Source organism: Primulina huaijiensis, chromosome 2 (assembly GCF_012295235.1).
Source record: "Primulina huaijiensis isolate GDHJ02 chromosome 2, ASM1229523v2, whole genome shotgun sequence".
Lineage (NCBI taxonomy): Eukaryota > Viridiplantae > Streptophyta > Magnoliopsida > Lamiales > Gesneriaceae > Primulina > Primulina huaijiensis.
In genome coordinates, this window is record NC_133307.1 from 14910146 (window position 1) to 14927002 (window position 16857).

The 16857-nt window shown below is 36.2% G+C and overlaps 1 protein-coding gene and 1 pseudogene across 1 annotated transcript; one reads left to right on the plus strand and one right to left on the minus strand.

Moving 5' to 3' along the window:
* Positions 1-5231, plus strand: part of LOC140956769 (glutamine synthetase leaf isozyme, chloroplastic-like) — a 13783-nt pseudogene extending 8552 nt beyond the window's left edge.
* Positions 5232-5258: 27 nt separating this feature from the next.
* LOC140956777 (uncharacterized) lies at positions 5259-6563 on the minus strand. Its single transcript, XM_073413644.1, has one exon. It carries the CDS (start codon positions 6561-6563, stop codon positions 5259-5261), a length of 1305 nt encoding a protein of 434 aa, XP_073269745.1.
* Between the last annotated feature and the right edge of the window lie 10294 nt (positions 6564-16857).

Genomic DNA, 16857 nt, shown 5'->3' on the forward strand with positions numbered 1-16857 from the left:
TGCATCGAGTAATCGCCTGAAATATGAAACTCAAGAAAATATTTTAACGTGCATTACATAAAGATAAATAATTTAAAATAATACAATTTCATAAATCACGCATCTCAAAAATCAATTTAAGTTTTATTAAATAATTTAACAATTAAATAAATGCATGGATTTTACGTGTACTGAATTTGGGCTATATAATTAAAGATTTAATAAACTAAATAAACACTTTAATTTAATTTCTAATTAATTCAATAATAATTGATTTCTTGTAAAATTCACTTTTACCATAAATAATTAAAATCATATTCTAATTATTTATTTTTAAAAAAAATAATTAATTTTCCAAAAATTAATTTTTCAAAAGATAAATTGAACTTATTTTCAAAAAATATCAATTTTGTCCAAAGTTTTGAAAAATCAAAAAATCGCACCTTGGGCCCAAACAATTCAAGGCCATTAATCAGTACAGTGCCCGAGACATTCTCGGGCAGCTGCCCGCGCGGCCCGCCCGCCGCCCGAACATTTCGGACAGCAACAAGAGTCCTGTGCGCGAGCCCTGCGAGCACAGGTGCGTGCAGCGCAGCGAGCAGTGTGCGGACGAGCCGCACTCTGCGTCACATGCTGCGCGCACAGATGCGCGCGCGCGCGGTCTGCCCGGAACTGTTCTGGGCAGATCAGAATTTATTTACTTTTATTTTAAAATCAAAATTTTATGGTGCAACAATTTTATGAAAAATTTTCTTGTGTAGGTAGAAATAAATTATTCAATATGAATTAAAATAATACGATATAGAGAACCTGTCTCTAATACCACAGTTGGATCTCGATTTTCACGTGCCCAAACGCAGCGGAAGTTTTAAAATTTTTTATTTTATTTTGACAATCAAAATATTTGTTTGAACACTCGTATGATTTTAATAAACATACATAGGATGTTTAGAATATAACTTTAGTGAATTTTTCGCTTGGCACCAACTACGTCGGTATAAACGAACATAGCTCTTGTTGTAAACGTACGTTCTTCAAATCTCCTTTATTCAATCTTCGAATCCGGTCCACGACTAGATTACTTGTTTCTCTTCAAACTTACATTATAAAGTATAGAAGGATTTTTCGTTGGAGATTAAAATGAGAGGCGGCTCAAAACCAAACTTTCTTTGGTGGAGGACGAAAATTGAGAGAAGGGAAGGAGGATTTTCGAAAACCTTGGCTTGGAGGCTAGGATTTCGAAAATTGCATGGGTTAATTGTGTTTAACCATAAGTCTAATAAAAATATATATGCTTAGGGCTCATTAATTAAATTAAATACTTAATGAACTTAATCAATTAATTATTCTAGTCCAACTAGTTTAATTAATTAATTAATATTTTAAAGTGCAATTAATAACCTTAATAATATGTATGTTCGTCTTGTACTCCTACAAGCCCATTATATATATACTCATTACATTTAATTTAAATCTTTTAGAAATTTAACATTTGAATTTAATATTTAAATTATAAATTCAAATCCTTGAATTTATTCTCTCCAAATTTTAAATATCATGAATTTATGCTCTCAAAATTTAATTATTATAAATTCAACTCCTTGAATTTTCTATATCAAAATTTTATATATAAATTCAACTACTTGAATTTATTATATCAATGTTTTCTATAAATTCAACTCCTTGAATTTATTATCTCAACGGAGCAAAATAATCCAGTACTTGTGTGACCCTCAATGGTTCAGGGATACAGCTAGCCTTGGATTCACAACTCTTTGTGATTCAGGACATAATCTTTTATTCGGGCTTACCCTAATTTGTCTCATTCTATGTATCAACAATTGATAATGAGAATGTCATAAATCATATTTCTGATTAAACTCATCGAATCATGGTAAGAGTGTCTAATAGCATCGCCCCATGATTTCCTAAGTATCACTGATAGTGCCTTCAAGAACCAGTCGATTATGATTAACGTACAGTACGGTCTCATCATCTCATATATCTCAATCGAATCTGCAATCATTGGTTTATCGAGGGTTGCATAATAATTCGATAAATCTGTGACACATATTTGAGAATAAATAGTGGGATCGCATGTACAATTTGAGAACTCCTTCTCTAATGTACATCTCATAATCTGACCAGAGATTCCATGCACTATTATTTCATCAGATCACATAGGATATCCACACCCGTATGTGAGCGGTGAATTTCCAACTAAAATGCACTGGCTCCTACATGTGTCGTAACTGTATCCAATCTCGCCACCTGATGACCCTCTTGGAGTCGGTAAATGAGTCAAAGCATAGTCCTAGCATATTAGGCCTCAGTGTTGTCTCGGGTCGTAAGCACTAATGGTANATATTTGAGAATAAATAGTGGGATCGCATGTACAATTTGAGAACTCCTTCTCTAATGTACATCTCATAATCTGACCAGAGATTCCATGCACTATTATTTCATCAGATCACATAGGATATCCACACCCGTATGTGAGCGGTGAATTTCCGACTAAAATGCATTGGCTCCTACATGTGTCGTAACTGTATCCAATCTCGCCACCTGATGACCCTCCTGGAGTCGGTAAATGAGTCAAAGCACAGCCCTAGCATATTAGGCCTCAGTGTTGTCTCGGATCGTAAGCACTAATGGTGTACAATCATAACCACGAACTTATCATCTCGATAAATGATAACCACTTGGAAAGTCCGAGTGAGGGTAGTTCGGTATAATCATCATATGACTACTAATCTGCATGTTTGCACATCTCTATGTCCTTACCAAGAAATGCGATACATAACATCACAGATACTAGTCTCGGGCTCAAGCGACCTTTATCCATGTTTTAGACGGCTGAATCGACTAGGAACGAATTTAGATTATACAATGTTTGCAAATGAGTTTCAACATCGAATTACGATTCATTTGTATTAAAATACAATCAAGGACTTTATTTATTCTGATTGCATGTGTATACAGATAAAGTAAAACAAAACCATAAAAAATTAAATTATATTAAAATAATGATTGTTTATTACACTTGAGTCAATAAATTCTCTAGCCAACCGTTGTCCTGCAGGGCATCTACTCTAACATGTTTTGAACACACGACACTCAAACAAAAGTTTTAAAATTTTCGCTGGGTCTTGGGTGCGAGAACACGATGTTCTAACACAAAGCACCCTCAAAAGCTTGCTTTATTAGATCTTTATTGCTTAAGCACTTCAATTTGGATAAAACAGGCTTGTTTAAATGCATGGTCTGCTTGTACCAGGAAAACTTACTATTAATTATTGATTTTTTTCAGCACCAAAAGGAGGGTTTGACTTGATCAAGAAGGCGATATTTTGAACCTCTCTCTACGCCACAAAGAGCATATCAGTGCTTATGGAGAAGGAAATGAGAGAAGATGGACAGGAAAGCATGAAACAGCCAGTGTAACTCTTTTTCATGGGTATGATATGATTGGCACTTCCACATACATTTTTGGACACCTTAGGTATAAGCAAATGGAAAAATAGGCAAACAAATCTTTCTTGAATGCATACTCATATCGTTTCATAATTATTTGCAGGGAGTCGCTGACTGTGGCTGCTCGATTCGTGTGGGACGTGACACAGAGAAGAATGGCAAAGGTTTGAATATCCCATTTTACCCTTGCGGACAATGTAAAGGAGTTTTCTAGTATTTCTTATGTACTCTTCTTGATAATTACTTTTTCTTTAGTAAAGGTTTTTTGGAAGATAGACGCCCAACGCCCAGCATCTAACATGGATCCATACGTTGTGACTGCATTGCATGCCGAATCTACAATCTTGTGGGAGCCAACGCTTGAAGCGGAAGCTCTTGCTGCTCAAAAACTTGCGTCGAAGGTGTAAAAAGCCATCGGACATTGAAGGGAGCAAAACCACAACATGTCACAAGTTCTTGTTCTATATACTAGACCACTTTTGATGTCTGTGAATAAGGACTCAAATTGGTAATTGCTCATGCACTCAGAAAAATCGCTTCAACGCAAGTTGCTGGGATTGGTTTTCTTGAATATCTTGGGCAGTCTTTCCATATTTAACGTTCATCTGGAACTTATTTTCTTTGTTGAAAGGACTAAAAGTTGAGTTGTCTATTTCATCAAGTTCCATATTCGTACTGGAAATCTAATAGACACCAATGAACCATCCGTCCGTGCAAATTGTTGTCAATGGTACAAGTCCAGGATAATAGGCGTCCTATTCTTTTACTTGTGGTTTTCAGTTCTAGGAAAGAAATTTGAATAATTGGATTTCAAAGTTGAAATTCATTGTCATGAACGGAAAAACCACCCATCGATAAGTCCTAAATAATTTCAAACTCATGGACTTATGAATCAAGCAAACATGTTAACGCTATCCTCGGGAAAGGGGAGGGCACAACTTATTGAACAGAGAGGTTTTAAAACAAACACCTTCGATCTAGATATGTGAACATTTTTCAGCCGCAGAGCCATTGGCTCGGAAGATGTGTTTAGGCATGTCGCAAACCTCTAATGAACATTTCATGCGCAAAGGCACACCAAGCAAGAAAAACCATAGAAAACAACTCCTCAAATGGCACAACTGAAAAACTGTCATCCATCCTTTGGAGTCTTGAAGATTTGAACTGAATCACGAACAACGAAATGAATATTAACCAACTCGGACAGGCATGGAAGTGATCTAAAGGTTAAAGCAACCTTTGGAATCTTAATTCTCAATAGCAGAGTCCCCCGAACCACAGGGATGTCTTTGCTGCAACGGATCTATACATAAGATTAAGAATTTGTTGCAGACTAAACTTGCTATCAAATTTTCCCTTTCCTAACTTCTTATGCCCTTCATAATTCAAATTCAATCGGCACATTTGGTTGTTTAACAAAGCAAGATACTCAAAGTAACACACGAACATCAGTTTCGACGAAAACTAGAGAAACCTATCACGCAAGCATTATAGCATAGAAGATAGAACACATGTAAATGCAACCCACTTTATTATCCATTATATCATTACCAATACTACAGACTAGCGCAGAGCACGCCAATATATAGTAATATACATTCAAGCAAAATATTTCCCTAACGAAAAATAAAAATAAAAAGATTGATTTCATCCGTTGGTAACATGACATATCATTTGGCATAGCTGGTATATGAAACCAATGCACATAATGAAAGTATAGACTGGAAAAGTAAAGGCCACTGTGATAATCAACAATTGCAAATCAATAGCTGGACTTCCCGAAAATCTGAAGGATGCAACCAATATCATGACTTGATATGCTCGTCGTCATCGTTCTCCACATCCCAAGTAAGCTCTTCATCTTGTTCAGCAGCACTCAACCGTTTTCGCAAATCAGCCAAATTACTAGTACTAGAGCTTCCATGATCAGTGATCTTGCCCTCATCACCACTGCCAAAAGCAGCTTCTATTTCATCCCACCCAACGTAATCCTCATCGAACCGCTGACTTGAAACCACTGAAAAATCACTTTCTATTTTTCCTTCTGAACCCTCTTTGTCATTAGATTTCAATCTCTCCTCAAAACTCTCCTCACCAGCAGAATTTTCACTTTTTAACCCGGATACACCAGCTTCATCCTCATCATCCCTTTCCACTCCTTTCTCTCCACTTTTCAGCTGTAAAGTGTGCACTTTCTTTCCATTATCCTCGATATCTTTGTTCAACTCATCCTTCAATTCAAATCCAGCTCTCCCTTTGTGGGAATCATTATCATCATTGTCATCGTCATCAACATCCCAGCTCAACTCCTCTTCCTCCTCGATAGCTCGTTTCACAAACCTTGCTCTTGCCTCCTCGGCTTCAATAACCTTCTGTACCTTATAAAAATACAGACACCAAAAAGTCTCCTCATCAACTTTCTTCGGCACAACCTCGTCATAAATTTCCCCGATCACCCCATTTTCCTCGACCAATCGCTCGATTTCCCCACCCTTTTCCTCAAGTCTAAACCCCATTTTCCACTCACTATAATCACTATCATCCACCTCCTCACAATATGTCTTAACACTGCATTGTAAACTACGAACCATAGCATCTATTCTACTGTATGGCTTAACATTTTCACTAAATCCCAAATCTTTCCCGTAATTCCCATTATCCCCGGCATCACCGCCAATTTCATCGAAATGGGCACCAAAAAAACCACCTTGAGAAGCTAAATTCAAATCTTTAGCGATAATCTCGGAGACAGTGGAGCCCACGTTGTCAATTGCCTGTCCCACGGCTTCAAGTGACTCCTGAGCAATAGCGGCGCCGGACTCAAGCCGGGACGGTAAGTTTTGAACGGCTCGGCTAGCGGCTTGCCGTATAACAGACGTTTCCTTCTTCAAGCCAGAGCTAAATTCTTGGATATCTTTACAGTAATTATCCAAAAGGGTTTCCGATTTAGACGCTATGACACTGAAAAGGGTTGACCCAAATGCCCATGGGTTCGATGGCGGCTCGAGCTCGGAAGGAGACGTGGTTTGAGCATCATCCGGTGAAGTGGAGGTGGAAGCGAGTGAAGGGGAGGGCGTGGGATCCGAGAAGACTGATTTGAAGAAATCCATCGTGCAAATTGAATTGGGTTTTCGAATCAGTCAATGATTGAATTCAATTTCGGGTGTCGAATAACACGCACAGGGCAGGGTGTCGGGTCAGATTGAATAATTTCTCAAAACCGAAGAAGACGAAAGAATATGCGCAAATATAATGCGATCGAGATGTGTACCAACGGTGCTATTTTTGTGGATGCATCCTAATTTTACACGAATACACTTTCATAACACATTGAAATTGAAAGATATTTCATAAACTGTGTTTCTAATAAGATAAAGAAAGAAGCATTAACTTTAGTATATTAAGATATAGTATCATCTAATGTGGGTAGGAAAATAAAAATCTATATATAGAGATATGGGAAAATTATGCATTCGATTATCTCATTGGAGGATATAAATTTTTTAATAATATTGTTAAAATCATATGAGATTTTTTTTTTGATTTCCTATTCTAGGGGAAGGAGAGTTCTCGATCTTGGGACCTATTACAAAGAGAAAAGTGAGCTTTATCAACGAGACAAACAACGAAAGCTCAAGATCATATGAGATTTTGAATACATGTTTTTAGGGGATTTTGTCCTTCATACTTTGTAATGTACAGTTCAGGCCCGTACCTAGTGTGAGTCGAGTGAGTCCCATGCCTTAGTCTAAGAGAAAGTACAAAATACAACAGTTAGGTGGCTGTAAAATCCCGGACATCCAAAAGTTGAGGTGAATCACATACAAGCAAATTATTAAATTTCTTTGATATTTTATTAAATTTTTTTAAAGCATAAAATGCATGTTTATTTTAAAATTTTGTGTTTAATTATTTTTATGCATTTTATGCATAGTTCATGCATGATAGGATTTAATTCACGAAATTTTAAAAGTTCATGCATTGGAGTTTCTAGGTGCATTTCACGTTCAATCGAAGAACGGAGACCGGAGAATTTTCAGAAAAATTATTTTATTACATGATCTATTTTATAAATTTATTTAAAGCGTTTTTAAGTGTATTTTTCGAAAATAGGATTTTATTGGGTATCTTACCCGCAGACTTTTATTTTTTAACAGTACACGAATTTTTATCGAATCGGGAGACTTTTTAATGGTTTGGCTAATATTTTCAAAATCCTTCCAACACGAAATATTTTTCGGGATTGTGTTTGGGCTTAATTGACCTATTTTTAAGCTTGTTAGACTCAAAATCCTTTTAATCTCTTTTAAATTAAAGTTAGGGCCCATTAGCTTAAAGTTTATTTATTTAATTAACCTTAAAACTAAACCTAAATCTAAGTGATCAGCCGTCCGCCTCACTTAGTGCAGCAGATTTTTCACAAGAAAAACACCAGCGAACCTTCGGCCACCCTCTCCCCTTCAAGACAAGACCATCTCCGCTCCTCCGATGACTCCCCGGCGCGTGTTTTCTCCAAAGTTTTCGTTCAAATAAATCCAAGGCACGCATTGTACCTTCGTTTTTGCATCACATATGTTGATATTACTGCTGTGTATACTTGTGTGCATGAAATATTTCGATCCATACAAGAACATGCAAGGTTTTGGATTTTCTTTGTTACTCTTGCGTTTTTTCGGTTGCTTGTGCAAAGGGCTGCCACGTTCAAGCTGTTAAGGGGCTGTGTAAACATGGTTTAGGTGCTATCACGTAGGCTGGGGTTGCGATCTGTCCTTGTTGGTGAGAAGGGTCGGCGGCTTGAGGTTTAGGTGGTGTCCTTGGTAGCCGAGAGTGAAGGGTGATGTGTTCAAGAGAGGTGGGCGTTCCAGCGGTGCGAGAACCCTTCCTGACTTTGGACCAGACCCTGGTGGGCTGAGTTATGGTCTGGAATGCTGCAAACACAGCTGGGCGTGGTGGTGTGCTCGATCAAGTGAAGGGGAAGGTGAGGGTGTGATGCTCGCGCGAGCGCGTGTGTGCTAGGGTGTGCTTGGGGTGGGGNTGTCTAGAAAGATTTCAAGGTGGGGCTTGGAGTGGTTGAGGAGTGAATGGTCTTGTTAGGTGCAAGCTAGGGTCGTATTTTGGAGTATTAATTGCATTAGGGTCCAAGCTTGTCACTTGTGTAATTCCAGCAGCTTTCAAGGGTGTGACCGAGGAGCTTAGGATTCTGGTTTTTAAGGGTTTATAACCATTATAGTGTTTTTAAGATATGATAAAAAGGTTAAGAAAAATTCGGTTAAGTTTCGAGTCGATTCGGGTTAAATCGTGATCTTAGTCCAAGTTTTTAAAATGAATCGATTAAGTTTGGTTTTAGGATCGAATTTACGTCTAGGAATGCTTTTAAAAATGTTTTGGGAAAATTTAAGGAGTTTGGTAAGTTTCGGGTCAATTTTAGATGTTCGGGGTTAAAACGAGAATTTTTGGGCTCCAGAGTCAAAATGATCATTTTGCACCCGGGGTAAGGTTTTGGTCCTGGCATCGCCCTGAGCACAAATTTATGATATTTTAAATGTTTATGCATCATGTTTACGATTTTTACGCAATTATGATAAATTCGTTGCATACTTGGTTTAAAGGAAAAGTTACGTATATGCATGTTTTATTAAGTGGTGAATATGATGATTTTTGAAGGATGGGATTTGGTTGTAACTGACGATGTATATGTATACGATGACATGAGATATGATGAACTGAGGCCTGAGCTCAGTAGGCAGGTAATGCTGCCTCTGATGTCCCCCACCGCCGGGTACCACAGTTTTATAGATGGATCTATCGAAAGAGATGAAATGATATAGCTGATACGAAAGTCACAACTAATGAACTGAATTCAATTAAAAGAAAATGTTTAAGTTTATGATGAAACGATGAGCTGTTTTGACACGTATATGATGATATGAGATGACATTGTTTGACACTACATGATTTTACACGACACGTTAATGTTCATGTTTTTAAGTTCATGAAAGATATGTTGAGTATGATATTTTTCACTGCTGTGTATCTATATATGTATTTGTTATTCATGGTACATGTGTGTTGAGTCTTTAGACTCACTAGGCGTGTCTGATGCAGATGAGCTTCATGATGAAGAGACTGGAGGTACCGAACTCTGAGTAGGCAGGCTTGGTGCGGCGACACGACCCGAGGACCGCATGATTTCTGCATTATGATGTATTAAATTGAAAGGAGATGAATGTTTTTATACGTGGATGATTTTAAAATTTTTATTCGTTTATGTTTACCTATGATTTGAGATGAGTTTGGTTATTTTAAACTGCGCTATTTTTACTGTCAAATATTTAAGATCATTTTTAAATTTTATATTTTTCTGTAGAGCGCATGCATGCGAAACGTTTAAAAGATATTTCGAAAATGCGAGCTTTTAAAAAAAAATATTTCAGCATTTTAAATGAGTAGACGTTATAGGTGCTATCAGAGCAAGGGTCCCGTATAGGGTTGTGCCACCTCCAGTTTCTGCCGCTCAGTTTTCAAGCCTCAAGTATGTAAGTTTAAATGTTTTTAATGATATCACCTGCATGTTTACATGATATACGTTTTACGGGACATATTTATCTGTCGTTATGTTTTGATATTAGATGCTTTAAAATTTTTATGCATGTTATGATATGAAGTGAGAAATTATATGATTTTCATGCATGCTAGCTTTGTGGTGGAATTAGACATGAATAAGAATTTTGCTTTTTGGGCATTAAGAAAGGATTGGAAATAATTTGACTATATTAATTTTGGTTAGTAGTACTGATGTTTTACTTGTGGGTCATAAGTTAAACTTGAAAATTATGAATGCTTTTAGAAATCTTAGATTTTCTAAGAAATTACTGATGGTTCGTGGTTGCAAGTTGAGTTAATTTTGAGGAATTCCATGTAAGGATTAATGATTCGAAGACTACGACGATCTTTGGAAGTATAAAAACGCTGAATTTATTTAGCATGCATGCTCTATCTAGTTGGATATGAGGATTTAATTGCACGAATTGAGAACTTTAAGGACCTAATTGTAATAACCTATAATTTGAAGACCTGAATGCAAAAATAAAATTCTAAGGGACTATTTTCGAATTTGCCAAATTTTGGGATTAAATTCTAAGTTTTGAGAATTTTAAGGTTTAATGAGGCAAAAATCGGAAAACCGCTCGGGCGCCAAGTACACTGGAGTCCGCAACTTGAAGCTTAATACTCCTAGCTAAATCATAAGAATAGTGAACCAATCCATCGAGACTCATCCTAGGACGCTATGACAGAAACTCGACTCCATAAAAACTCCCCAAAGGAACGACGCACCACATGCAATGCAATAACCCCATAAAACTCAAAATTTTGACACCAAATTCTTCTTACGACTTCTAATGCAACCAAGGACTATCGACAAGAAACGAAACATCAAAACTCATCTCAACATCATACTCCATATACCTAAATGCAGCAGCAATCACCCGACGGTTCCCAACGAAGCTTGCAACAAATAAACTTCAAAAACACATCAAGAACACATTTTCATAAAATCGCAGTTTGAGCAGTCCCACGAAAACGATCATAACTCACTCATTTCTTATCCAAAAATTACGAATTTACTGTCAAATCGAAGGTATCAAAAAGTAATACGTTTTATATGTTGAAAGTTTTTCAAGATAAGTGACTTGAAATGCACAGTACACGAAATGGCAACAGAGTTTGGGTTTTTAGATCCAAAATCGTTTCAAAATCGATCCAACCAATTTTTGCTCAAACTTTGCACAACATACATGAATTTTTACACATAAAAAACATAAAAACATATACTATAATGAGATCGATGCATAAACGAAAGAATATACATGCCTTGATCTTTAAAGTTACCGAAACGACGATACCGAAGCGGGAAGGATGCGTGGTTGATCCGAGACGAACCGTGGCGCGATTTCCATGCTAAAAATCAACGAAGGATTGCTGGAAAATTGGAGAGAGAGGGGGCAGCTGCTCTAGTGCTAAGAACCCTAACTTTTCTTTTAAAAAATGAAATGGAAGAAATGAAATGTGTGTGTGTTAACCGTGAGTGAGTGTGTGAAAAAGTGTGTGTGCGCGTGAGTTTATAATTAATTAGGGAATAAAATTTGCTTAATTAAACAATTAAAATGCTAATTAAAAGTGTTAATTCTCACCAACTAAACAAAGTCCCCTAATTAAAAAAAAATAGAATGCACAATTGCTACACTTTAAAAGTTTTGAAATCATAAAATCACATAATAATTAAATTAGAATAAATCTTTTAAAATGCCCAATCTTATATTAAAAATAAAATACCACAATTTAATATTGCCAAAATCGTCGCCGGTCTCTTTTCTTCGATCCCGCATTGAATAATCATATGAAACATGAAACTCAAGAAAATATTTTAACGTGCATCACATAAACATAAATAATTTGAAATAATGCAATTTCATAAATCATGCACAACTAAACTCATTTTAAATTTAAATAAATAATTTAACGATATAATTAAATGCATGGGTTTTACGTGTACTGATTTTGGGCTCTACACTTGTGACCAAATATGAATGGGTTTGAAAGCCGGAGAACGTGTACGGGGACCTCTCCACCCCGGTAAAGTACGATCGGATTTTGATCAGGATTGGAAAGCGGTAAAGTATGACAAGAGGCCAATCCACCTGATAAAGTATGATCGTGGGATCTTATGTATGTGGTAGTGGACATCACTGCCAGCTCAGTACTGTGGTTTAGTCTAATCAGGCGCACTATGTTATGGGTCACTTGCTTTGAATCATATCTCTACGCAAAATGATGATGACTGAAACGACATCGACATTTTTTTTTTAAAATAATAAACTCGAAAATACTAATTAAAATAAACATAACATTTTCATAACCATAATAAATCAACATTTAAAATATCAAGTGTATAAAAATATCCCTAAATAATCAACTAACCAAAAATCCTATGTCGACATTTAAAAAGATCAACTAACATAATATTAATGCATAAAAATATCTCTAATAAAATCATTAACAATAAATCTTTTAAATATTTTATCTAACAAGCTAGTGCGGAAACATAAAGGTCCCTCGGGAGTGTACTGACTGCAGCACTCGATCCACTCAATCGTCAGCGCCTCCCATAATATCATAAAATCCTGTATCATACAAACCTAGTGATTCTAATGACTCTGCACGTTCTAAACATGAGTAGCAAATAATACATATACAATCACAAACATTTAAAAATCATACTTTTATTTTAAAATAGCTATTGAGCATAAATAAAGTATTTAAAATCATTTAAAAATATTTAAGCATAAATAAATCATTTAAAAATCATTAAATCATTTAAAAATCATTTAAGCATAAAGCATATATCATAAATAATTTTAATCGTAAAGCTTTCAATCTCTTATCATTTTGGGTGAAGTTTGATCCTTGAAAGTGACTAGCTTTTATCTTTTGGTCGACTGATCAGTCTTCAGCTCCACATAGTCCATGGGGGTGGGCAATAGGCTTCACCGTGGAAATACGATCGTCAGGGCTCCCTCGGGGGCCTTCTCCCATGGACGGGCTTCCTTTGGGGCCTTTTCCCATAAATGAGCTTTCTCTGATGCCTTCTCCCGTAAATGTGCTCCCTCTGGGGCTTTTTCCCCTCACGACATCCCCACAAAATCATATATCATTTGTCACAGTCAATTCGCATCTCTCAAAATATTTTTCATTTTCTTTTAACAGCATAAAATATCATAACTTTCCAAAATTAGCATTTTAAACATTATAAATTGCACAGCTTTACCATAAATCATAAAATATCATAATTTCGCAAAAATCATCATTTTAAATCATAAAATATCATTTAACATGCGTTATGATCCTTCGGGACACTGCCAAGCTTTTACGTATATTCCTAAGTGTAAAATTACCGTTTTGCCCCTAGACGTAAAAATTCTCGATTTTATATTCTTCTTGCTTTTAATGACATGAGCTTATCCCAAATAATTAATGTTGCTTAAATATAATTTTTTTCATAATTTTATTTGGCTTAATTCGAAGCTTTTCAATTAATTATTTAATTAATTATTCGAGAGACGATTAAATTCCGGATAAATTCAAAAATCATTATTTTGATTCCAATTTTTAAACATAACCTTTTTATTACCTAAACTACCCTTGTGAGCCATGAACCACAACCGTGGACCCATGGTTCCAATTTTATTCTTATTAATTCGAAATATGACCCTTATGTTAACAACCCGAGCCATCTCCTTATTTACTCGAGCCCTGGTCGAGCCAAACCCGAGCCAACTCACCTAGACACCCTCCTGACCATCCCTGACCCCTGGACCTAGCCCCTAACTCATGCACAAGCCCAGCAACTGAGCACCATATCTGCACAAGCTGCTAACTCACGCTAACGGACTCCTAGCCAACCTAGGACACTTCCAGCCGAGCCACCACTGAGCCCACCTGACCCTAACCAACCTTGGACCATGCCCAGACCCAACCAAGCCGAGCCCAGACCCAACCAAGCCGAGCCCAGACCCTTGAACCCAAGCAGCGAACCCCTTGAAGCCAGAACAATAGCCTGCGCGCACCATGGAGCCTCCCTCACATTTTTCCACTTCCAGTCGAGCCATAAGCGAACCCAGCCGCACCAACCCATGGCCCGACCCATACCCATCACCCTTGGACCCTGATGGACCAGCCTGGCTCGCACCCAGGCCATCTCCAAGCCTCCATGGCTGCTGCTGTACAAAGTATGCGTGGGGGAGAGTCCCTCTTCACGTGGACTCTTCCCCAGCCCATGACTCGAGCCCTAGCCCTCCTAAGACTCTTCCTAGGACCTAACCATGACCAGTAAGAGCCCTCCTTGAGACCTGGTCGAGCCCTATGACCCCATGCACCCTATCCGAGTCCCTTGAATTTTGTACAATCCATACACCCCACGGTTCCTTTTCTGTACTTTTCCCCTTCGGTTTCAGCTTTGTTTTCTATTGAATTTGTCATGTTTTAATCACAATTCATTCATATAACATCCTAGGTTGGCAGCGTACTCGTTGGATTCAAAACGTTTTTAAAACAAGCGTAAATTCGTAAAAATGTTGAAAATACGTATCACACGTAAAATAATAGAACACTAAAATACGTATCATATCGTAAAATAATCAAACACCTATATTTTTTTCATGCATAATCAATTCAACACACATATTATGATTTGTATGATTTTTAAAAGAGTTTAAGAAAGCGTGCCTTTGCGTTTAAAACTCTTGAATAGACAATCGTCGGCGATGGTGCGACGTTGGATTACCGGACAACGAAGAACCCTAACCTTTTTCCTTCCTCCTAATTCTCGAAAATATTTGGTGTGTGTAAGGTGTGTTTTCGGCTGGATCAATAATGAATTGTGGTGTTTTGATAGCCTAGGTAACATATTTATAGATTAAATTGCAAGTTAAATGAGATTTGGTTTTGGGCTTACAAGTTTAGGAGCAATTGTGCCCACTTAATATAATTAAATTGAACCTAATAACTCTTAATTAATTAAATAATAAAATTTTATAAAATTAGTTTCCCAGAAATAATATTTTTGATCTTTTAAAACTCCTTATTTGCCCAAAACCGGCTTCCCGAGAAAAATCGAGCTCGACTCGTAAAATAATTCGAACTCCAATATTTTTAGGAAAATTAAATCATTTTTAATCATATTAGAAAGACTTGAAAATATTTTGTGAAAAATATTTATTCTAGTCTTAGTCGTCCCCGTTCTCCTTTCCACTGTCAATCATCGAATATTCGGGTAAAATCCTTGAATTTCATGAAATCATGTCATATAATCTTTTAATCATGTAATCATACCTTTAATCATAAAATAAATATCATGCTAGCATTTAAAATCAATTAAATAAAATAATTAAGCAATTAAAATAATTTGCCTGCATGTGGTTTACGTAGGTTGGTTTTTCCTGTGTTACGATGACTATGCATGTTTGAGTATGTATGATGCAAGTACGTTTATGAAAATTTTTATGAATTGATGGCACGTTAATGTTATGCAAGTATGTTCAAAGTTTTAAGTTATGTATGAGCTACTTTAAAAATGCATGTGGTTTTATTATATGATACTTGCTATTCACAGTTTATACATGTTGAGTCTTTAGACTCACTAGACTTGATCAATGCAGGTGAGGATGAGTATGAGGAGACGAGGGACTGGGATCAGTGAGCTGGCTCGGGCTGTGTAGTGGACAAACCCGAGGAACGCTTAGTTTTCAAGGATTTTATTTTTATGCATGATGAAATTGTTTACTATAATTTTAACGAATTATTTCATGTTGTTTAAAACAAGTACTTTTGCAAGCTCGTTACATACCAAATATTTTGTCAAAAATTTTTATTTGTAATGCATTTTGAAAGTTGATTACTTATTTAAGAAAATTTTTATTTTTCCGCAAATTTTAAGTATGTTTAAAAAATACGGTATGTTTAATGCTTGGCTACACTGTTGGTTGCCAAAACATCTCATGAAGATGAAAGTTGTGACGTTCGGGGCCGAAGAGTGAGATGAGTGATCGTCGGTGCCAAGAGGTTGCATGGACAATGAAGGGATCCTGACAAGTTTTCTAAGCAAAGGGAAAATGAATGAACTGGTCTGACACCGGAATGGAAGAGATTCCAAAAGTATTCAGGCATGATACAATTCAGTTGAGGAAGGTTTGAAAATTTTAATAGGTACTATTCATATCAACAAAATGCATTTTTTCGGGGATCATCACACAAAAACTCCAAAGTTAAACATGTTTGACTTGAGAAAATTCTGGGATGGGTGACCCTGAGAAGTTTTCTAAAGTGCATGTGAGTGATGTCATAAGCATATTGAAAAGACTCGTCTTGATACAATGGAGGCAATCGTCAAATACGAGATGTTACAAAATCACCACGGAGAATATGCTTAGTTGAGTTACTTCACAACAATATATTTTCATTCTTTCTTGTGATTTTTGAAACATAAAGAAGTCATGTAAAATCCTAGCAATTTAATAAGTTTAAGTTGATTGAGCAAATAATCAAATCAAATCCAACCAAACAGAAATTTCATTTAATTATTTTAATAAATTGACATTATATTTTAGAAAAATTAAATTGACTTGGTTTACATTTGAATTCAAAAAATTAATTCAAATTTGGAGGGATTCTTTTAATATATGTTCTGACTTTGTCGGTTACCATATTTCGATTATTTTACCATATTTTGATTATTTTTTTAGTTATAGTAAATTTTATACAAAATACCATATTTCGATTAATATATTTAATTAATCAATCAATAATATTTGACTCTACTTTGACCTCCATCCAATCAGCGGCGAGATC

Bases quoted from the DNA above. Each gene is read 5' to 3' on its own strand.
- LOC140956777 (XM_073413644.1), bottom strand. From the start codon at position 6,563: ATGGATTTCTTCAAATCAGTCTTCTCGGATCCCACGCCCTCCCCTTCA.